Source organism: Heterocephalus glaber, unplaced genomic scaffold (assembly GCF_053883595.1).
Source record: "Heterocephalus glaber isolate CG9 unplaced genomic scaffold, H.glaber_assembly_v1.0 deba00001606, whole genome shotgun sequence".
NCBI classification, from domain to species: domain Eukaryota; kingdom Metazoa; phylum Chordata; class Mammalia; order Rodentia; family Bathyergidae; genus Heterocephalus; species Heterocephalus glaber.
Window position 1 is genome coordinate 21,405,413 of NW_028258377.1, and position 23,761 is coordinate 21,429,173.

General features: G+C 42.8%; 1 protein-coding gene across 18 annotated transcripts in view; it reads right to left on the minus strand.

The window, feature by feature from the left end:
• Tenm2 (teneurin transmembrane protein 2) overlaps positions 1 to 23,761 on the minus strand; it is a 1,248,268-nt gene that overhangs the window by 156,126 nt on the left and 1,068,381 nt on the right. For all 18 annotated transcript variants that reach the window (XM_087194517.1, XM_087194513.1, XM_087194515.1 and 15 more), the window contains one exon: positions 19,757 to 19,962. In XM_087194517.1, the coding sequence (XP_087050643.1) occupies positions 19,757 to 19,962 (206 nt within the window). The remainder of the gene's footprint in view (positions 1 to 19,756; positions 19,963 to 23,761) is intronic.

The following is a 23,761-nucleotide window of genomic DNA, read 5'->3' on the forward strand; positions in this document are numbered from 1 at the left end:
TGCTCTCAGAATAACCTCCTTTACTTGTTTCTTCTAAGGGGCTTTCTAGAAAGGCAGAGAAAGAGATCAAGTTAGAGTTAGTGAGACTGGAATGCTGTATCACTCAGTGCTGGACACACATGGGATGGGACTCTGGCCCAAGGTCATACACATCATCAAGATTTGGGAGTTGCCTTTGTATAAAGGCCTTGGTGACCTCATCTTCCAGATTCTCAATGGGAAGGTGGGCAATGCACACTTCCTTTGTTGCTTCTCTTGTCTCTTTTCCTTTCTTCCCTTACATCATTCCTCAGTGACCTGTGTAGTAGTTGCATAAACTGGGGGATACACTCTACTTCTCTACTCTGTCATCAAGTGTCCTACACAATCTCTCACATGTTCTTCATCCATTTCCATCAACCCTGGAGGGTGCCTGCTAGGGCACGCCTCTGTGTGTGTGTGTGCGTGTGCGTGTGTGTGTGCGTGTGTGTGTGCGTGTGTGTGTGTGTGTGTGTGTGTGTGTGTGTGTGTGTGTGTGTAGTACAGGGGACTGAATCCTGGCCCCTCAACCTGAGCTACATCCCAGCCCATTTTTATTTTGAGAGTGGGTCTCACTAAGTTGCCAAGTTGCCCAAGTTGGGCTGACCTTGTGATCCTCCTGCTTCAGCCTCCCAGAGTGTTGGGATTACATGTGTGTGACACTGCACTTGGTTTGCCAGGACACCTAACAGCCCAAGATAGTGGAGCCACAAGACAGGAGTGGCCTGGATGCTACACTCGGCACTTAGAGGAGAGCCTGAAACTGTGAGCAACTGATGAACTCCGATTACATTACGCCACTGAAATGATGAGATTTGTTATGTCAGTGTGGCCTTCATAGATTTCTCGAGTCCTTGCCTCTTTTCCTTCCCAGATCAAGGGAGGACTGACCACCCAAGGAAAAACTGGCAGTGTCTTCCACTGGTAAAATTCCACCTCTGATATGCAGGGTGTCTATTTAGCTCACTTTGCCCTTGGGTGTCCCAGTTTGCACCTTAGGTCTTCCTTTCCATCTCTGAAGTGCTCTGGATTGGAAGAGATGGTTTCTTCACTCACAGATTACCGTGTAGCAAGGAGCATCACAGAGCCCTGTTCACTGCTGCTGGCACCTGGGGAAGGGTTGGGGGCTGGAAGCACAAGGTAGATGAAATGAGCCAACTGCCTTCCAGGGTAGGGGACCAGGAGCCAGGGAGGAGAGGGTTTGCAGGGAGGCCATCTGGTTCAGGGGAGCCTCTGCTCTGCAGAAATGCAGTCTTAGACTGCAGCTTGGCCAGCTTGCTTGGCAGATGCCTGACACTAGAAGGAGGCCAGTTTCCAAAAGCCCGGGCTCTGGCCAGAGTCTCCTTTTCATGGCTCATCACCGGGAATTGATAACTCGGGCTCAGGACCAGGGACTTCTGCTTTCTCTGTTCCAGGACCCATGGTTATCCATCCAGGACAGAGAAAGGCATAGGGACCACGCTGTGCTTGGGTGACTAGAAAGCTGTGCCATGGCCTATTCTACCTAACAGGTCTGCAGCGCCTTGGAAGGGAATTAGAAGGGACTGGAGCAAATCCCAATAGAAGACGTATCCTTGCACGGGCTGGCCATGGGAGGAAATGTGTCTCCCAAAGCAGCCTGTCTCTTGCAGCCACCCAAAAGAGGATAACTGAATAATCCAAAATAAACACTGCCACCCCCAAAGTTCTCTCTTTTGCTCTGTCCTTTGAAAAATAACTCATGTTGGCCCCCAGTGTGAAGGCTGTGCCTTCGAGTCATCACACCCAGAAGTGGCATGGAAATGCAACTTTTTTTTTTTTTTTGGTACCAGGGATCGAACTTGGGTGTTTGTGCTTGCGCAGCAGGCGGCCAAACCACTGAGCTAAATCCCCAGCCCAGAAATGCAACTTTTTACAAGAGTGCGAGAGGCAAAGAAATAAACCACAGCAAATATTTGACTGATCCAATTATAAATCTCCCAACTTCTTGGCAGAGACCAAGGAAGAAGGGTAATTAAGATAACTTAGTGGGTTTCCAGAGGAGCTGGAAGAGAGAAGAGGTGCCTGGACCACTGAGTGGGGCCTGCCACTCTCTCACAAGGGAAGGCGTCCACATACAGGGTGTGTGTGGCCTGGAAAAGCTTCTGGAAGCCGCACCAATACACACCTGCCAAAGAGGGCAAGGTTAAAGACAGACTCATTGCCCTTCAGGAGGGTGTTATTACTGGGTCCAGGACCCCGGGAGATGGGGAAAATAACTTTATTGCTATTTGGAACGTCTGCTTGCTGAGGGCTGATGCAGACTGGGAAAAGCAATAAATAGTGACATTTCCCGCAGTCGGTGGACGGCTGCTTTCCCTCCCTTCTCGTAGGGGTGTCCCTGGCCTCCCAGTCTGATGGCAAAGCATGCTCAGCAGCTGGTGGATGCAGGAAGCTGCACGTGTGAGCAGGAGGCCGCTTGAAACCAAATTACTACAGGGTCTCCGGTCACATCGGTGACAGCACCAACGACTTAGCGGCAGTGGGTCACTCACTGAGACTGTTCATCTCTCTCTGCCTCCAGTCAGGCCTGCGGCAAAGGGTGTCTGGCTGATTGCTGTTAGAGCTCAGCACTGTTTCTTTGCTCTCTTTCAAAGGGGCAGCCAGTGGAGGTGGCTTTCCTGAGTGTGGCCTTGCTGGTCTTGTTCAGGAGTCCACATTCAGCTCCCACTTCCAGGACCTGACTTAATTAACTAGTGTTGACTGGTTGGGCTTTGGGCACTGCTAGGCCCCCGGAGAAGGGGCCCCTACACTTCCAGACTGGAGAGACTATCTGCATTTCCAGATTGCAGCAGTGCACTGTGCCTGACTCGCCGGGTCAAGATGAAGCCCAAAGGAACTTCCAGGTCCTTGGAGCCAGGGGCAGGGTAGGATTCATCGTAATTCTTTTATTAGATTCCACCTTGCAAGAGTGGAAAAAGTCATCGTGCAAAATTGAGCTTATTTTTGGCTGGGCACATGTTACACGCTGTATATAAGAGCAAACGCTGATGTGTACAGTACCCTATGTTGTCTCGTTTCATCCTCCAGAGACCCTCACCTTATCCCTACTTCGTAGGAGATGACAATGTCCACTGGAGAAGCAGGGATGTACCCAGAGCCACTGAGCATGGCTGGCAGCCGATCAGAGATTTGAATTTGGATTTGCATGAGTCAATATACTATGCGAAGCTGCTCCCAGTTTTCCAAGAAGCTGGCCGTAGCTGCCAGCCCATCTAGTGGTTGGCCTGGTTTGTGATTCCCTTCAAGATGCCACTGGGCAGAAAGTGGGAGGAAGGAAGAGCGCAGCAGAGATGGGGGTCACACTTGAGCAGAAGCAGCTGGCCATGTGGGGATACGGAGACGTATCACTGGAAGAGATAAAAAACGCTGCCTGGAAAGGTCTGGAGGTCTTGCTGGGTGTCAGCCATTCATACCAGGTCTGCAAGCTTCCCTGAGAGCCAGCCCTTTCCTGGCTCTTTGAATTCCTCTCTTTCTGTGATCCAGCTACACTGCTCTTCTCTCTGTTTCTGGAGCTTGCCTCAGGGTCTCCTCACCAGATGTTTCCCCTGCCCAGCCTATCTTTCCCCTGGTCTCACGCTGCCTGTTTCTAGGGTATCCTGCCCTTGCACTAACATTACAGCCTCAGAAAGGACGCCCCGACCACCCATCCTAAAACACTTCTAACTCTTCTCCTTATTTCCATCCACAGCAAAAACTCATTACTTCGAGAAAATGTGTCCTGTATCCATTAATTCATAGTTTGTCTCCCTCCTCTTGGATAACAATTCCTGAAGAGCGAGGGACTCCTCTGTTTACTCAACACTGCATCCCCAGTGCCTAGAACCATGCCTGGAACACAATGCATACCTGTTACAAGTCTCCACTGGACAAGTGGAAAAGAATTGAGCCCAAAGGAAACAATATCTAGAGTAAAGTCGATATCAACGTGGTGAATTTTGTGGTATCATCACTGAAAGGACAAGACATTTTACAGAACACAATCTGCTGGAAGACAAAATAGGTAAAACTCTTGAAGACACAGGTGTAGGCAAAGACTTCCTGAATAGAACCTCAGGTGCATAACAAATATACTAAGTTTCAATAAACTGGATCACATCAAATCAAAAGCTGCTACACAGCAAAGGAAACCAGGGTAAGAGACAACTTACAGAATGGGAAAATGTTTTTGCCAGCTATTTCTCACACAAAGGACTAATATTTAGAATATATAAAGAAGTCAAAAAAATTAGACCTCCCAAATTAAAAAACGCAATCTAAAAATGGGCATCTTAAATGAATAGACACTTCTCAGATGAAGAAATAAAAATGGCCAGTAAATACATGAAAAAATGTTCAGCATCACTGGCCACTGGAGAAATGCAAATTAAAACAACACTGAGATTCCATCAAGAATGGCTATCGTTAAGAAATCAACCAAAAACAAATACTGGCAAGGCTGTGGGGAAAAAGGAATTCCTCTTCATTGTTGGTGGAACTTCATTGTTGGTCCACACAACTCCTATGGACATCGGTTTGGAGATTCCTCAAAGAACTAAAAGTAGAAATTCCATTTGACTTGGCTATTGCCCTTTTAGATATCTTCTCAAAAGAGTTAAAGACATCACATCATAGTGATGTATGCATACCCATGTTTACAGCAGTGCAAATCATAATAGCTAAATTTTGGAAACAGTCTGTATGTCCATCACCAGATGAATGGGTAAAGAAAATGTGATATTTACACACAATGGAGTACTCATCTGCCATAAAGAAGTCATCTGTAGGAAAGTGGATGCACCTTGAGGCCATAATGTTAATTAAGTGAAGTGAATCAGACATACATGGTTAAACATCACATGGTTTCTTTTATATGAAAAACATAATATAAAAATAAAGTATGAAATAAAATAGGAAAAGTGAAAGGAAAAAGTACTGTAATCTAATGCAGACAATATATCTAAAATTGTACCCTAACTTAGTACACTTGTCTTACGTGTTTTATGTTAGTCTGGCTTTTAGTTTGTGAATATGATAATTAACTTTATAAGGCCTTATAAGATAAATAAATGAATCTGATGCTGGCAATATAAAAGAAGAATGGAGGGAAGAGGGAAAAAGAATTTAAATGTTATGTACATGTACCAATTAATTCTCTACCGTGAATATAATGATTATGTCTTGCAAACATGGACTAAATAAAAAAACAAAGAATACTTTTAGAAATTTTAGTAAACACAGCAGTTTTCCCTTGCTTTTGTTTGTTTACTGCTCTGATGGTACTGTGAGCTAACATTTAGTGAGGCCAGGTAGTGTCCTAAATGATTCTTATGGATAATCTCAATGCTCATAAAAACCCTTCTAAATACAAATTAAGATGATTTTGCACACAAGGAAAGTAAAGCACAGAGAGGGTGTATAACTTGCCCATAAGTCAGGAAGTGGTAGAGCCAAGATTCACACCCAAGCAACCAGCCTCAGAGACTACATCTTTAATCTGCTGATGCATGAGTCAGTCAATATGCCCAGCAAGCGGGCAGCTAGGGGGTGGGCAGGCTCGCTCACTTGTGTGCACATGAGTGTGTGTGTATATTCACATGATGATTTCTAAGTTAGGGTTCCTAGAAAAGAAAGCTCTGAAGCACAGCTCTAAGTCTGATTCTCCCCTTCCTTGTGGTTCGGGGGAAAATGAAGGTGGAAACAGTCATTCATTCAACCCATACTGAGCACCCACTGTGTGCCTGGTGCTGTGTTGGGCTCTGGGCACACAGCAGTGAATGACAGGAACAAAGTTCTTGCCCTCCTGGAACTGACACTGTGAAGGGGGAATGCAATGCCAAGGAGTGAAGAGGGTTAGGATAAAAAATAAAGCAAATCAGCCAACTCCAGTGTCCTCCCTCATTATAATAACTTCCATTACAGCACAATTTTATGGTTTTACAAATTTAATGGTATGAGAGCCTGTTACTCTGGCACAAGGCTTGGCACCTAGGTGCTTAATAAATGCTTTTTTTTTTCCTGTGGCACTAGGGATTGAACCCAGGGACTTCACACCGAGCTACATCCCCATCCCATTTTTAAAATTTTGGAACAGGGCCCTGCTAAGCTGCTCAACTGACCTGGGTGGACTTGAACTTGCTACCTTCCTGCCTCAGCCTCTCAAAGTGCTGAGATTACAAGTCTGTCCTACCAGGCTTGGCTAAAAAATGCTTCTTGAATGGATGAATATTACTCAATTATTTAAAAAATCTTCAATTTCTTGTTCTTGGTGCTACATAGGAATTGGGGCTATATAATGTGTTCGAGGGATTAAGGAGCAATATATTTCAAATATCACAGTGTAAGAAACAAGTCTTTATTGGGGGAATGTAGAGGATTGAACGGTATTTGAATAAAGTTAAAAAAATAAAATGTCAAACAATCTACTTTATTATAGGAATGTATGGGTAGAAAAAATATAGTATATATAGGGATACTCTGCCTGGCTTCTGGTAGCCACTGGGGGTCTTGGGATGTGTCCCCCAGGGACAGAGGGGGGCACTGTACATCCACACAACTGAAAATCTACTCAGGAATCAAAGGGAAGTGCACCGATGTGCAGAACAATACGGGGACTCTGACCGCCACCAGCTGAGTGGAAGAAGCCCAAGGGTCCATATATGATCCCCCTCGAGGAGAGACAAATCTAGTCCCTAGTGGCCCACTGGGGGATACAGGAGCCTGGTGTGGGGGTCCTTCCTGGGCCAGGGCATTGTTCTGTACCAGGACCACAGTGGTGCTTCCTCAATCCACGCACTTTTCAAATTTTAGCAATCCAAGTGTTTCTTTAAAAACGGGTACATTGGGTTGTTTTAAAATTACATGTAAGTAAAGTGGATTTAAGTCAAACAAAGCAGGATAAGGAGACAAAGTATGAAGGAGTGTCTTGTTTTAGATTCATTTGTCAGGAAAGAGCTTACCAAGGGCATGATCTGTGGGCAGAGACCTGAGGTAAGTGAGCAAGGCAGGAGCCAAGTGAGTATGTGCGGGAGGAACATGCGGGAAGAAGGGACAGCCATGAAGAAGCAGAGCGCTACAGTTTGGATCTTAAATGTCCCCAAGAGGGCCATGTTTTAAAGGGTTAGGTCCCAGCTTGGTTTTGTTGGAAGGTGCTGGAACCTTTCATAGAGGGGCCTAGTTGGGGCTTGCCTGCCTTTAAAGGTGTATCTGGGAAGGGGAAAGTGAGACCCTAACCCTTCCCTCTTGTTTTCCATCCCTGGCCATGAGGTGAACAACTTTGCTCTGCTATGTGCTCCCACAGTGGTGCACCGCCAGAGGCCCAAGGCAACGGAAAGAAGCTGTCAGGGACTAACACCTCTGAAACTTGAGGCAAAGTAAACCTTTTCTCTCTATCAGTTGATTTATCTCAACTTTGTTGACTATTGGATATTGATTTACTGGGTAGTTGTTATAGTAATGGAACAAATGACACACAGGAACAGAGAGCTGGTCATAATCTACAGAGAGCAAGCAGGCTGACACAGTGGAGGCCAAAGGGAGAGGAACAGATGGCTGCTTAATCTGACTGTGGGGAAACCCAGCAGGCCAGGGCAACTGATCTTCCAGGAGACATTTACTGAGCACAGGAGAAGCTATGGAGATGCCCTCTAGAGCTCGTCTTCTAGAACAGCTTTAGATTTTCCTTTCAGTGTGGGAGAGGTGAATGGAGGGCCTTCAGAGATAGAATGCTCTGACAGTTGGTTCTAGAAGATGAAAGCGAAGCTGTTTTTGGCATTAATAAGCAAGCTTTTGACTTGGAGTGTTTACTGAGCCTAATTCCTACGAGGGCCTGCGGCGCTGGCAGGAGCTGTGGTGGTTTGCTGGTGGGAGATAAGCAGATTACAGGTCTCCCAAGACCCTCCTCTCATCCATCAAGCCTTAAATTGTGGGGTATTTTTTAGGTTCTAAAGGACAATATTTCATCTTTGTTTTCCTTTCTTTTCTTTCTTTCTTTAAAAAAGGAGTGTATTTTTAATATCTCTGGTATGGAGGTTTTAGGAGGGTGGGATGAACAGAAAAGGATAAAGTACCTTTCCAAAAGGACAAGTCATCATTGTCACTACTAGCATGTTGCATATCCCAGTGCTACTCCTTCTCACAGTTGTTTCCAGGTGGGATTTCCAGCTGGAACAGTAACAAAGCCAGGCCAGGGCAAAGGAGGAACAATGCATATCCTGGTGGATGGGCCTCCTAGGGAATTCTCAGAGAGGCATCCTACTAGCCACACAAGCAGGGGCCCACCTCTGCCCCTTGACAGGTGGCACACAGTAGGTGCTCAGCCAATGTTGGCTGAGTATGTTATGGCCTGCCTTTTGCAGAATGATACATCTGTCCGAAAATGGAGTCTCCTTTGAAAAATGTTAACCCTCTTACATCAAATTTCTGAGACTAGAGAGAAACAGCCGAAAACTGTTAAGTTCCGATCGCTTTACAATGAGACTTTTCCTGCAGCACATAAAAGTGTATGTTCCCAGTTCAAAGGGTGACTCTGAGCTTTATGCTGCTTGGACACTTTTTCTTTTTATTGAATATGTGTTCCTAGCCAGAGCTGTGTCTGGGCTGTAAATCTGCACTCATTCAACACAGGGCAAAGCCATGACCCCTTGAGGGGCTGCCCTGCCTCAGTCACTGCTGGCCTACGAGAACTGGTTCCAACAGGAGCAGCTATGTTCTCGTCATTGAGCCATGACTAGGGGAAAGCAGTTTCTTAAAAGGAAACAATCATTTTGTGATGCTCCAACACAGGCCATACCACAAGGGGCATTTCCATTTGCCCTCTGCTTAGAAAGATCTTGCTCCCTCTCTCCTGACTCTTTACCTGTTTAACTCTCTCCCCGAATCCCCTGGGTAGTCTGCCCTGCAGGAAGCTGCCTATAGTTCCTCACAGATTGGGAGTAGTGGCCCACTTTTATGCTCCCAAAGTGCATGCACCCAACCCTTTGTGGATAGTAACAGCTAGCAGGTGCTGGACACACTGCACATGATACATGGCATAGGCTCCAAGCAACATGCAAGAGCCCAGTGTGGGCAGGATGTACACTGTCTACGCCTCACCTATCCCTGGAAAGCCGCACTTGGGTGGAGACAGCCGGAGCAGCATGCACAGGTGAGCTACCCCAGACCTCCACCCTCTCAGATATTTATACTGGGCTGGGGAAGAGAAAGGAATCACAGTAAGCTGCAAGTAAGCTGCAAGGGCTGGAGACCAGTTAGCTTGACTGACTGATCTCCGTAGGTGCTTACTTTTTGGTAGGCATTATCTCATTTATTCTCATAACAACCTGATGAGGAAGAGTTGTCACTTTATGGATGGTGAAACTGAATCTGGAGAGAAACTCCTCCATAAACACTTTGGCTACTTCATGGCAGAGCTAACAGGGAAACCCAGATCAGGATGACGGTAGAGAAGAGAATCTGTTCCTATCCTCTGCTTGGGCTGCATCGCATCTCAGGGCCCTCCTCACTTGATGCTGCCATCATTTCTTAACTTGTTGAGTCTCCATCTCCTTGAAGTAGAGTCAATGCCTTCTTTATCTGCATCTACAGTACAGACATTCAGTCAGTATCTGTTGAGCATGTGCAGGGATTGGTTTTATACTTCATCTTCCCACAAGGTCATACCTTCATCATGCTTCCTTTTGATCCATCTCAGGAGCAGTGACGATGTTATTACTCCAAAGACCAAGTCAGCCATGGTGTCGACTCTAGAGATCTTGGGCTCAAAGTCAGTGAAACTGATGAACATCTATCGCAAGGATATTCCAAGATGCACAACGGCTGCACCATGAAGCCAGAAGAATGGAAGTTTTACCTCTCAGTGCTTTGCTGATGTGATTTTGTTTTTATTGCACCTTCCCTTCTAATTGTTTTTAGCCAATGGTTTATCAAAAACATCACAGTTGGCTCTTCGCCTTTCCAAGATCAATAGGGGGGTCATGTTGTAAAAATATATCAAATATATCATCAAGAAGAGGGAGTAAATAGGGAATGTGTCCAGGCACACAATGACTTCCCAAGCACTACAGAGGAACAGAATGGCAGGCATTGGCTGGCTTCTCTCAAAGCATGACCTGACCTCTTGCCAGGCAGCAGGTGACTTCGGGTGAGGTGCTGCTGCAGGCTGGGCACCTGTTCTCTCATGCCCAAGATGGACACAGTCAAGGGACTTGCCTTTGCAGTCATGTGAATTTGGCTGGACTCACGGGAAGCACCCTATCCATGTTAGGTAGCTACTCTTATGGTTACTGATGTTATAAAGGCTTGATGTACTGCAAATCCTCTGAGCTGGCAGTTCTACTGTAAGAGTTCATTGTAAGAAAATTATTATTATTATTATTATTATTATTATTATTATTATTATGGTACCAGGGATCAAACTTGGGACCTTGCACTTGCAAGGCAGGCACCGGAACCGCTGAGCTAAATCCCCGGCCCTGTAAGAAAATTATTAAAAAATACATGCACACATGCCTGCAAAGATGTTCACTGTAGAACAATTTACAATAAAAGGAGGATGGGCTAAACTGTTTTTTTTTTAAGTCTAGACTATTTTTTGAGGCATTTAAAATGAGTTTATGGAAGACTATTTAGATTTGGAAAGATTTTCCCTCATTATTTTTTTATTAGTGCATGTTTGCAGTATGTAATGTTCACATTTCTTGTGTGAAGTTGATACATGTACAAAACACATCTTAATTCCATTTTCACCTCCTTTCCCTCTCCTCCTTCCCCCTTCTCCATGTCTTGATTCCTTTCCCATCTGAGAGAGACTTAGCACCCTACTTCCTACCTTTTATTTTGCTCTTCATTTATAATTTAGGTTTCTCATGTAAGAGAAACCATATGATATTTAAACTTGGGTATCTGATTTAAAGAATCAGGCTGAAAACAATATGTGCAGTACAATCCCAGATTTGTAAAAAAGATTATTATATGTGAACAGAATACTGGAAAATATACTAAAAATGTTAATATTTTCTACTTTTCCTATCAGCATTATATATTACTTACTTTATTATGACAAAACCACAAATCAAAGCTATCTTCTCAAAAAGCTATTGGAGCTGGGGATTTAGCTCAGTGGTTTCGCTGCCTGCTCCGCAAGTGCAAGGACCCAAGTTCGATCCCCGGTACCAAAAAAAAAAAAAAAAGCTATTGGAACTTATGTTATGAATGTTTCAGAAAGCATGATAACTTGTACCATTTCTATGTGTCACTACAAGTCTAAGTGCTTCATAAGCATAACACTTTCTACTTATTCTTCCACCATTGTTAGGAGTGCACAATATTATCAGTCCCATTTTACAGATGAGGTAACTGACTTGCCTAGAGTCACACAGCTTGAAAGTGCTGGGGCTGTAATTCATGGCCAAGTAGTCAGGACTGAACCGTCTTCTTCTACCCATACTCTAGGTCTAGAGCAGTTGTATAAACATTCCAGAGAATGCTTATTCAAGTGTTATTTTACATATATATATTTTACAAATATATATATTATATACATATATTTCTTAAAAATGATAATGAAACCCCATACTGATTTGATTTATATAGTAGGACCTAGTTGTCTGAGGACATTTGGAATAAATAAGAGGTCACTTAAAGAAAACGCACTTTTGGGCCGGGGATTTAGCTCAGTGGTTCTGCCACCTGCCTCGCAAGTGCAAGGTCCCAAGTTCGATCCCCGGTACCAAAAAAAGAAAATGCACTTAACAAATGGGAAAATGTTTGATTAGGACTTTCTCTTGCAAAAGGAAACTGTAGTTATAAAAGCCAGCTTATTTTATCTCAGATTTAAGAAGGCTCAGGTTGTATTTGCAACTACGCTATAGTTGTTAGAATGAATATTGAGTTTTCATACATATACAAAAATGTGACACCAAACATTTTATTCTATCTGAGCTTCATCGATCGCCAGACACATCCTGTTTTCAGAGATGTCAGAGGACGAGTATTATGTGCATCTTAGAATCAATGAAGCACACAAGAACAATACAACATCCCTTTACTTTGACCAGCCCAACACAATCAAAAAGGACATTTCTGAGAGTTTTGCGGGTGTCTCCATCAAATTTCCCAGGATCTCATTTTGTGCTTTTATAATCATCCTTTTGGAAGTGTTGATCTCGTCACCTTCTTTGTTAATTTTCTCTGCCTTGGTGTTCAGCTGTACTTCCACAGCCAGATCCATATTTACCAGGCTTTCCTTTGACACATTCAAGATCTCCAGCACCACTTTCGTTGACTTAATGAAATTCCTGGTTTTGGCAGGAATTGTAATTTTATTCTGAAAATGATGGAGTTTATATTTTTGCAGACAATCCTGGAAATGAGCATTACAGAGAAAAAGGAGGAAGGTATCTGACTGCTATATATAATACATAGCAGCTTTGTGAGCCTAATCTTTGTCTCAGTTCTTCCATCTGTAAAGTGGGAGTACTACGAATAGGCCCAGCCTCGGAGAATTGTAAGGACAAAGTAAGGTAATGCACATGAAACAGTTAGTCTTAGATCCATAGCAGCTCTCAATAATAATGCCGGAGATTACTATGATTATTGTTATGAGTGGGCATAGATACTAGCATTAAATGGGGAGGGATCTTCAAATGGAGATCATTTTCGTAAGTGATCAGATAAATGGTAAGTGAATACTGATGTCTTCTAATAACTTCTGCTTCCTTACAAAGCATCCTTACTGAGAAAGCCTTCAAAATGGACATCTTAGAAGCTCTTAATTTTTGTGAAGATCTTGGAACAAAGGTTTTCCAAACATCTCTGAACACAGATTTGAACTCTTCGAACTGTCATTTATTAGAGAGCTTAAAAAATCTGTACTGGGCCTTCTGTTGACTGCAGGCTGATGTGTGTCTGCTCAGACAAAGTCAAAAGCAGTCGTGCTGGTGGGTCCTGTTCTAGCAAACTCCAGGCAGAGAACAGGCACATGTACGTGCATGTCAGCATGCAAAACCAGGGCTGGAATTTCGAATGAACATGTAACAGTTCCCATAAAAGAGATCGTTTTAAAGGAGAGTTTTAAAGCTTGGGCACAACTCCCTTATTTTTATACCTCAACCAAAGGATGTAAGCAGTTGTTAGATATTTTAAGTACCTTAACTTTGAAACAATTATTTCCTTTCACTTCCCTTTCAAGCTTGTGGATCAATTTAATTGAAGAGTATCCATAGCCTGGGAGGGAAATGATGAAAGAAAATGCTGTTTGCTATTTGCAATTCTTTACATATGTTCGTTACAATTTTTTTCAAAACTGTGCAAAGAAAATAAAGTACATAAATCAATTGAATCTTGAGAGTGAGATTATAGTTATCATCTGTATCCTCCCAAGGCTTTTTAAAAATTCAAAATAGACTCATCTGTGTCACCGAGTCACTTTTCTTAAAGACAGAGAGCTATAACAAAAATTAAGAGGCATATAAAGAATATGATAATACATACCCATATCTCAGCAACTCAAGTGAATACATGTTATGATTTTGGCGTATTTATTTCATCTGTGTGTGTGTGTGTGTGTGTATGTGTGTGTGTGTATGCTGGAGATACAGGGGCTTGCTTACTTTTAATATTTTATTATGAGTAAAAACAAGTATGTAAAAACCCCAATTCTCAGTCCTACTCTTTTCTCCTTTTCCTCAATAGGCCCACTCTCCTGAGTTCAGTCTACCTCTCTGGATCTGTATTTATATATCCTGTTGGCTGCCTGTATCCCTAGGGCTCTGCATTCATGGATCTCAATGATGTGGACTGAAAATATTCAGAAGAAAAATGCATCTGTACTGAACATGGACATTTTTTCTTGTCACCATTCCCAAACAATACAGTTCAATAACTATTTACGTAACATTTCGCTGTATTAGATATTATAAATCATCTAAAGATGATTTAAAGTCTATTGGAGGACGTGTCCAGGTTCCTGCGCCTACTGCACCAGCTTACTGAAGGGCTTGAGCACTCCCAGATTTTCGCGTCCTAGAGCCAGCCAGTCTCCCATGGATACCGAGGGATGAGTGTCCATGTGAATACACATATATTCGCACACATACATATATAGAAATTAACATGGTAAAAATGGATTTTAACTATATTTATGTTAACAAAACCATTATTTTGATCCGTCTTATACGAAGATTTAACCTGAAGATAGAGACCCTTTGCTTAGACACTTTGCAAAATCCTGAATTACAGCAACTCTAAGACAGTACTGGGTCTGAACATGTGCTGTAGTACCGCCCTGACTCATTCCTCTTTTCTCTGTTCCCATCTTCCCGAGTTCCGTGAATTCCAGCTTTGCTCTTCTTGAAAAGCATTCAGCATCTTGCCCAGGACCATCTCCTCCCACCCAACATCAGCTCTCCTGTCAAACACAACTACCCTAGGAGATTTCCTCTAGCTGCCATAGAGGGCATCCTCTGATTTGGACAGCAGTTATGATGCCACCATATAATCCGATGTGGGTCTCCCGAGAAAGTCCTTTCTCAAAGCACTTTGAGTCCAACAGAGGAGAATCTGATTGGTTTCATAAAATCTTTATGCCTTAAGGTCTTTGGGAAAGGTTCTAAAAAAAATGGCTGTAAAAATGTGCCTCTCTTCAAAATGAAATCAAAACATCTCTGAGAGGTTTCTACGAAGTGCTATGTGATGTGTGGTACAAGCTGACAGCCAAATCCTGGTGATAGCTCTGCTATACAGCTGTATGAGAAGAGGGAGACCCAAGAGAGATGACCCTGCCGGTAACTTGGCACTGCGGGGTGGGAAAACAGTGGTGAGCGGACAGAGCCAGCTTCTCAGGACACAGAGGAGCTCCAGAGTCCTCAGTACCCAGTCAGTCCCCCTTCCAGCTGCAACTGTGCAGGTTTACTTGCTGGGGCAAGAAAGAAGGGGACAAGGACAGACAGTGTCTTTGCAAATAAGGCTCTGACATGGAAAGAGATAAACCAAAGCCGGCAAAAGCTAATGCCACTAATCGCCATCTATAAATTTGCTTTTAAAAAATGTCATTAAGGGAATTCCGCTGACGAGGACAAATAGGAATGTTTGCTCAGCTCATTTTATCTGAGTTCACACTTGCCCACTCTGCCATATTTGCACTTATTTGGTATGATCATGAGGCAATTTGCAGCCTCTTACATAGTTCTCTTCCATTGGTTAATGTGTTTAATGTGTGGATAGTTTTACCTCCTCCCAAAGAAACATCTCTGTGTAAATTAAGGGTTGAGGTGTCTGCTTCTATCTCACCACCATTCAATCCCTGTACCTCCCTTTAATCAAGCTGCTGGAGCTGTGAGTCTATCCCATGCTTCCAAGTTGCCGCTGGAAGTCACTGGGCTCCTGGCTCCATCAGTCTGAGTGATGAAATAGGCATTTTTAATATTTGCTAAACAGGATTGTGGAGAAGGTGAAGTCCCGGCAGGGCTCCCAAGCGGTAACTGCATCTTGTTGTCTCAGGTTAATCATGTACCTAATTTGCCGATTATTGACTTGTTCTCGCAAAGGGTTTTACTTGGCTTGACATATCAGCAGCAATCAGTGAGGAACTGTCAAGCAAACTTGCTGGCTGCCTTAACCACCCAAGATCCTGACTTGCAGCAACAGCCTCTGAGATTTCCTTTGATGCCTAGCACTGTAGCCAGGTCAGATTATTATTTTTTCCCCCTAGTTTGATCTGTTTCTTTTCTAGAACTGGAGCTGAGCAAATCTGACACGGTTTGCAGGATTTCAAATATTTGGCAAGCTGTACCAAGCTTGTGCTGTGCACACACTGTCCTCAGGAGAGTCCAAATTGGTAGGTTGCGAATGGTTTAGACTGACTTCTTTTCTGAATATGACTTAAAAAATGCAATGCAGAGTGTCAGACGTGCTGCATCTAAAACACAATATAATATCTACCTTTCAAATTGACAAAGCTTAAAAAACAATTACGCCTAGTTTACGTAAGGGTTCAAGTAATTAAAATGGGCACTTACAGAATGCTGCCTGTGGGTAGGAGCGTAAATGGTGCAAACCTTCAGGGCAATTTAGCAATATGAATAAAAATCCATAAGGATTTATTTTTAGAACAAGGATTGAGGGTGAATACAAAGACCAGCCATGAGGAGAGATATCAACATTTTTATGGGTAAGTCATTAGGGCTTTGCATTGACTCTGCGGAGCTCTTCCTTCCTGGGGCATCATGAGTTTGCACTTTCTGCCCCACTGAAGTTCAGATGCGACTTGCTTTGGTTAACATGAGAAGGGCTTAAATTTCTCTGTCACATCCAAACAGAATTCCTCAGGAGTCAGGGCACCTTTTTCTTTCTTTGGTGGGGAACTGGTCCTGTTCCTGACAGTGTAGGTTCCCTGGGGCTGTGTCCTTGGATGAGGCGACACTGAGCCAAGTCTTCATTTACTGAAGATGAGCATACAAACCAGGTGTTTCCAATCTCTGTGCTGTTGATATGTGAGGCTGGAAAATTCTTTGATGGTGCCTCCCTGTGCACTGTAGGGGTTTAGCAGTATCTCTGGCCTTTACTTGAGGATACTGGTAACAATCAATGTGACAACCAAAACGATTTCCAGACATTGCCAGTTGTCCCCAGGGAGTGACCGGGAGTAGGCCAAAATCACCTTGGTTGAGAACCACTGATATAGAATAAATAAGAAATAGCCTTTGCTATTTTAAGACACTAAGAGTCTCACGCTGATGTCGTTATTGTCCTTTTTACTACAATGGATACGTTTTGTTATAGCAAAAACAATGTATTAACATTTAGCCAAAAGGCATCACTGTAAATTGTGGGTATTTTTACTTTCTTCTTTTTGCTTCTGTTACTAAATTTTTTGCCATGAAAATATATTTCTTTCTTCAGTAAGAAGACAATAACTAGGGAACTAATTTTATTTTAAAAATCTGTATATGCATTATTGTCTATAGCTCTTCTATCTAAAATGTTAGCTAGGGTTACATATAATTTTTTTTTTTTCAGAGCCAGGGTCTTGCACATACTATGCAAGCACCTACCACTGAGCTGCACCTTCAGCCACCAATTTCTAAGTAAGTGAAATGCTCACATATAATATCTTTCCATTGTGTTTCAGTTTATGAAGTGTTTTCCCATCCTAGCTTTGTTTCTCTTATGCAACTGCAATGCTGTGAGGCAGGTAACGTAGGTAGAAAAAGAAACCAGTGTTAAGATAGGTTAAGAAACATGTTCAAGGTCAACCTACTATTCTGTGGTAGGGCCTGCACTCAGAAGTCCTCCTCCTAACTCGGGGGCTTTCTCTCTTATGCCATGTTGCTTCTGTATCTTTTGTAAGAAGCCAGTTTCAAAAAGTCAGCTGGGACAGACTCTGATTCTTGGGAAATTTAAGCAGGTGAAAAAAATAAGGATTCTCCTCTGTATTTAATATCCTTGGACAAGGATACTAAACCTTGTAGGTTCTTGGTCAGAGCACGATACTCTATAAAATTTAAATACAGCCATTTCATGCAACAGAGCCAATAGAATTTCATACCCTTCCCCCTCCCCATCTCTTTCTTTTTCTTTCTCTAGCTCAAATGAGTCACCTTGGCTAGACTGCCAATCCCCATAGAACTTATGTTTCTTGATAGGATATGCCAATAGAAATGAGAAATTCTGTAATAGTTTGAGCGTGAGTTAGTCACCTATCCCTGCAAGAGCTAAGCACTGTCTCCTCCAGGAAATGTAGCTCATCAAATGGACATGAATGCATGTAATGACAGTAAATGAATGTGAGGATATGTCTTTTTCTTTTTTCTTTTTTTTCAAAGCTGTGCCCCTATATTGTACCTGTCTTGTGCATTTCTGAGCATCTGCAATGTGCCTAGCTTACCTGACCCCCTCAACACACTCTGAAATTCCTAAATTGGCAGCTGGACTAAAACCCTGGTACACATCAGCCCAAGCCTATTCATTTCCTTTCCCTTGAAATGTGTGATGGGGCTGTCCCCAAAGTGGAGCTATTTTGAGAGGACGATCACTAGAACAATCACCAGCTTGGCAGGAGATGGACAGTGTCGTGTAGTCACAAAAGAAGAAAAGACATTGTCATTGAGGATTGGAGTCCTGAATGTCACAGCAGCAGGGAAACCAAGTAGAGTATGTTTCTGTTGCTGTCCACTATCACTCAGTTGCAGAGAGCTGCCTACTTGACTTGCCATAATCACTGGCTTTTCCATGACTCTAGCTGCCCAGAGTATGCAAGGAAGGGGGAAGAACAGTGCTATGGAACAATGTGCTCCTTGAAGCCAACTGGCTCAGAGGAAAGTTATGCTCAGCTGTGCCCAGAGGCATGTTTGTACTTATCCGAATAATGCCAACAAGCAGATTTCACCACTGTAAATCCTTCATTGTGCTACAGTCCAATCGGTGGAGCCTGAAGGTCAAGGAGACCACCTAAATAATTTGTATAACTTCCCAGAGCAGCACTCTGCTGCCTGGCCAGAAGCTACAAAAATGCCTTAGTGACTCATTTCAGCTGAATTCCTTTCTACCTCTGGATGAGGCTTGGTACGGAGAGCAGATGTGGTTTCTGAATCAGGAGCTCTGCTTGGTAAGGGGCTGCATTAACTCATCTCTCTGGATAATCAGTGCCTAGCCCAATAAATATTTTTCTGGAGAGATGGATGGAAGACTCGTTGATTACCACTTTACATATTGGTCCCTATAGCATGGGCTTTATGTGGTAATAAAAAAGTATGCAACCCTCCCTGCTCAAAAACGAAGTAGGCCTTTGACTCCTTGTATTGATCATTTCAGGCTCAGAAGATGGAATTGCAAAATAAGTTTTATCTTGAGAGCCAACACTGGTCGATTGGTAGTGGCTTCCTTGAGAGTTATGTTGGAGGCATTTGTGCACTGGGCTTAGTGAGGAAAAGCGCTGTCATTGATTAGCAATGTCTGCCATGAGCTAAACACAAGGAATGGTGGCCCTACTGCTTCATGTTTGTCAATGGTTTTAAATTCTTCCAATCGAATTTTGTAGATGAATACCTTTCAACACGTTTCAAAGTCAGCTTTGCATGGATATATGGGTATTTTCCTTCCACTGGTATTTTTCTCCTAATGTACTTTATGTTTTTGCTGGATTCAAAGGCAAATGAAGCAGGAAAACTTCATTTGACTTTTCCCAAGATACACAACTCTTATTAAAAAAGGACTACAAGGTAGGTAAGTGCTAATGCATCCCTGATGGTATATATAATGTAATTTCTATAAAGACAGACCAATAGAGAGATGAGAGGGAAGAAAATAAGATCCATAATATAACCCAGTCTCCTCATTGTCAACACTGGAAATAATCTCACCTTTACAGTGCGACGGCCATCCCAAAGAATGAAGTAGTATGCCACAGAGAAACAACCATTACATTCTCTATTGTTAAATTACTCTTTTCACATACGGTGAGATGCCTCCCAGTTAAGTTTAATGATTAACCCAAATAACCAGAACACCTGAATAGAAAACTACCCCAAAATTAACCTCTATATGTAGCCAAGCTGGCTTCTTTTGGCAGGGATATTACCTCCATTTTTATTTCCACCAGCAATGTACAAGTGTACAATGTAAAATCTCTTCACGGCCCTGCCAGCATTTGTTATTGTTCATATTTTAAACAGCCATCCTAGTGGGCATAAAATGGTATATGTATGTATTTTTAAACACTTGGCTATATCAAACATGGTCATACCTGTGCATGAGATGGTGGCAGTCCCCTTCTTATATAAACACCAAAGAGAGCGTCCTTCCCAAGGGAGATGTTGAACTTTAAGAACTGGGGCTGACTGATGTGAATCTGTGACCTCCAAAACACTCCCGGTGGGACTTCTTGTGTCACCCGCCGACCAACTTCTGCTTCGCCACTGTCTATGCTGCTGTTCTTCAATGACCAGGGCACTGGAAGACAGGAACAGACACCAACTCAGGGACATCTGAATACATTATTTGGCTCCACATTTCTGTTTGCTTATATGCCGGAATTCTTCTTTTTCTGTTTTAATATTAAAATTAAACTCGTAGCAAGTTTCTCTTTAAGTCACAGCTAAAGCATTTAGGTTTAAAATAACAAAGCTATAAACTCATACCCCAGGGCTTCTGAAATCTTGGCACAGTGCTTTCTGAAAATTCTGTGATTACTCTTTGCTGATCAAATATAATAAGAGCTGGAGCCTAAGAAATACACGTAAAGCTTCCAACCGCCCTGAATGTGACTGGGATGTAAAAATTATCAGCAGGGAAGGGAAGGATGATATTAATTTGGCACCAAATTTAATTCTTGCAGCCTTTCATTATTCTTTCAGACATAAGCAAGTCCAACATACTCTCTGACACTGAACAAAAACCAGTCTAACATAAATAAAGTAACTCAGCAGGAAATAAAGATTTGATCTGAAGCTGACCTGATACTGGGTTGACTCCCTTCTTGAATTAGAGGGAAGGGTCTGGGAACCATGGAGAAACCACATCTCTCTTGGTGATGTTAAAACATCTCTATTACACTATTTGAAAGTGTTTATATTGAAAATATCAGCTGCCCACACATAGCACTGAGAATTTTAATATTAATAGTTTCAGAAATATGATTTTGAAAAAGGATTTCTTCATAACAATGAATTAGACCTCCTTCCTGTACTCCTGAAGGTGACTTTCTTTGCAACTACAGAATTAAGGAAAATTTAAGAGTTACTAGTAATTGCCAAAAAAGTCAGTTAATTTATATCTCAGAGCTTCCTTTTTCTCTTCTCCCAAATGGGAAAAAAACCTACTTGTATAAAGGTCATTTATGACGCCTTCAAATGGATTCTGAACTTGGCAGGAAATTTAAAAAAATCACATTAATTCTGTTATTACCCCCTGTCTTCTTAGGACCTCAAAACCAACTACAACCAAACACAGAAAAAAAAAAAAACTGACATGATTTTTGTGTTGGAGGTCTTTTCCCTTATGGGGACATCGCTCAGGCTGGCAGCCCTGCCGATCTGACACCTTCTTGAGCATGGTGGCCAAAGGATGAAGAACAAGCTCTCCTCCATACATGGCCACCACACATTGCAAAGGGTTTGGAGGGTGAGGAAAAATTTTAAGATTGCCAAAGACCAATGTGAAAGATGAATGAACGTGTCTGACTCAACAGAGCTGGCTCTGCTCCACTCTAGCTACCCCATCAAAGCAGTATTCAAACGTGGCCTTGACCTCAGTTCCCCCATCTGTGAAATGGAGAGGTGACATTTGTATCTCTGCAGCCCTTCATGTCTACATCACAAAAGAAACCACACAGTGACCTGAGCCAGGAAATGATTTCTTTCTTACATTCTTTAACACTGAAGAGGGATGACTCATTTTTATTCTGCTTAATCATGGCTCAAACACAAAGTCAGTGGAGGACTTACAGCAGAAGAAATACTATTCTGGGTCCTAAGAAGGAGCTATTGAAACTCTAGGACAGTGATAATGAACCTGTTAGAGACCAATGCCCCAACTGCAATCCAAAACTTATTCATTGCAAAGTGCCAACACTGCGATTAAACTTGAATACTGAGGTTTTAGTTTAGAAAAAACAACTCATACATTAACATCTTTTATCTTAAAAGAGTAACAAATGACCCATTCCCATAGGTTCGCCACCACTGCTGCAGGATAATCAAAGTAGGTAAGGGGCTCCTAAGGAAGTTTAGAAGCTCCCTGCACATAACATCTATAAGAAGAGAAGCAACCTGAAGTCCTGAGGGGTTCAGATCTCTAGATGCGGCTTACATCATTTGTCCGTCAAATGTACTGAACCGTTTAATCTTGGTGAGTGTTTCTAATGGGCACTGAATACTTAAGTGCAGGAGGAACATTATGGGGCAGTGTTTAAGCAGAGTCTTTGGGCTGAGACTACCTTGCTTCAAATCCTGGCTTTGATACTCCTTGCTAAGAGTGTTAGTTCTCATGGCTCAGTTTCCTCATCTATCTAGTTGGAACGCTATTATTAGTCATTGCATACGGTTGTTAGGTGGAGTGAAGGAGTTCATCCATGCAAACCTCTTAGAAGAATTTCTGGCACAAAATAAGTAGAAAAAGTAGGTGGGTTAGTACTGTAAGGCCCTGAGCCTGAATAGAGTGCTGTTTATCTGGGGGGTTGCTGATATAATGGCACGTCCAAGTGGAAATGTTTGTTATTACAACTTGCCAGGAAGCCCTGATTATATAAATGGGAAACTAATTTCTACCTTAAAATGCTGCTTTTGACCCCCTTCCCCCATATTAAAGTCTTTGGGGGAAGGATATAATTAAAAGGATCAAATAAAAGGAAGGTATGTAGTAAAAATGGCCCCTAGAAAATGAGAGCTTGGGGGCTTTCAACGGAGACCAAAAGCAATCCCAGCAATGTGTGTGGCAGCCAGTTAAAGAAATGCATTAAAAATAAGTAGGAACTTTGAAGACATTATCATCTTTAACTTTAATAAGATGGGCTTTCCTTCAAGTCTGGGGCTTTCAGGGTTGCTGAGTTAATGACAGGATATGAAAAAAAGCCAGGAAGTCAGCACCCGAGAGCATTCTCATCCACGGTGGAAATCTACACGAATTTTGATCCTTTCAAGCCAGATGCAGACACTAGAGATAGGCGAGGGAGCTGGCTGTCAGGGGGTGGCGACTCTGGAGACATTCACACCAAGAGACGAATAGGTCTGGTTCTCAAAACTGTGGGATCCCTCTTCTTTTACTAGAACCCAACTTCAAGATACTGCGCTCAGTAAGTTATTTGCTATTGCTATGATCAGCCACAGCCCCTGGGTTTTAGGTGAAGTATAGGTTTTGGAGCCAGATGAAACTAGGCTCAAATCTCATTCTTTCACGCTGTGTGACTTTCAGCAATTTGCTTACCCTCTCTGCGCCTCTAAGTCTTTTGTGTAAAATGAAAATCACAATACTAACTGCATTACAGGATGGGAGTAACAAATGGAAGCACACAAGGAAGAGCTTAGCACAGTGTCTAGCACATAATAGCAAAATGCATGCTAGCTAGTTATAAGGAATAAAAGGGGGAAAAATGAAAAACTATGCCGGAAAGCATTTGGCTTTCTTTTTAAAGGATCTTTTTAAAAGACAAAAATTCTGTATGTATATGTGACATATAGGCATGTGTCTATGTGCATATATACATAAATATACACATATGCCTATCTATCCAGAGAGCCTACTCCTTCTGGAATGAACATAGCACAGAGAAAAAGTTTAAAACTGGGAGTCAGGGCCAGGCCCAGGCCACGTGCGCCTTCACAGGAAGCAGCACCTGCGAGGTCTGGCTGGAGCCTCCCTGTGGCTTCCCAAGGCTCCCGGACAGGGCACTGCTCCCCAGGGTGGTGGTGCTGCAGTCACCTCTGGGCCCCATGCTTTGCCCCTGCCCACCTGTGTCCCACCGAGCTGGGTCCAGTTCCCACGGCCCATGACACCTGGGTGCCAGGAGAGCCTTCAGGAAGGTTTCCTCTGAAGAGCTGCACATAAACAGAACTTTTTGCAAAAAATTAAATTGTTGAACGTGCAATTTGCGACGTAAAGAACCTTTCTGTGAATCCTTCTGAAGAGTCACGAGCAAACACCTTATTTATTTTGTGCAAAATCTCATAATAACACACACCAGGAGAAGTGGGTGGCAGGGAAAGGTCCTTTTGATTAAGAACCAAACATCAAGGGTACTGGCTCTTGACTTAGT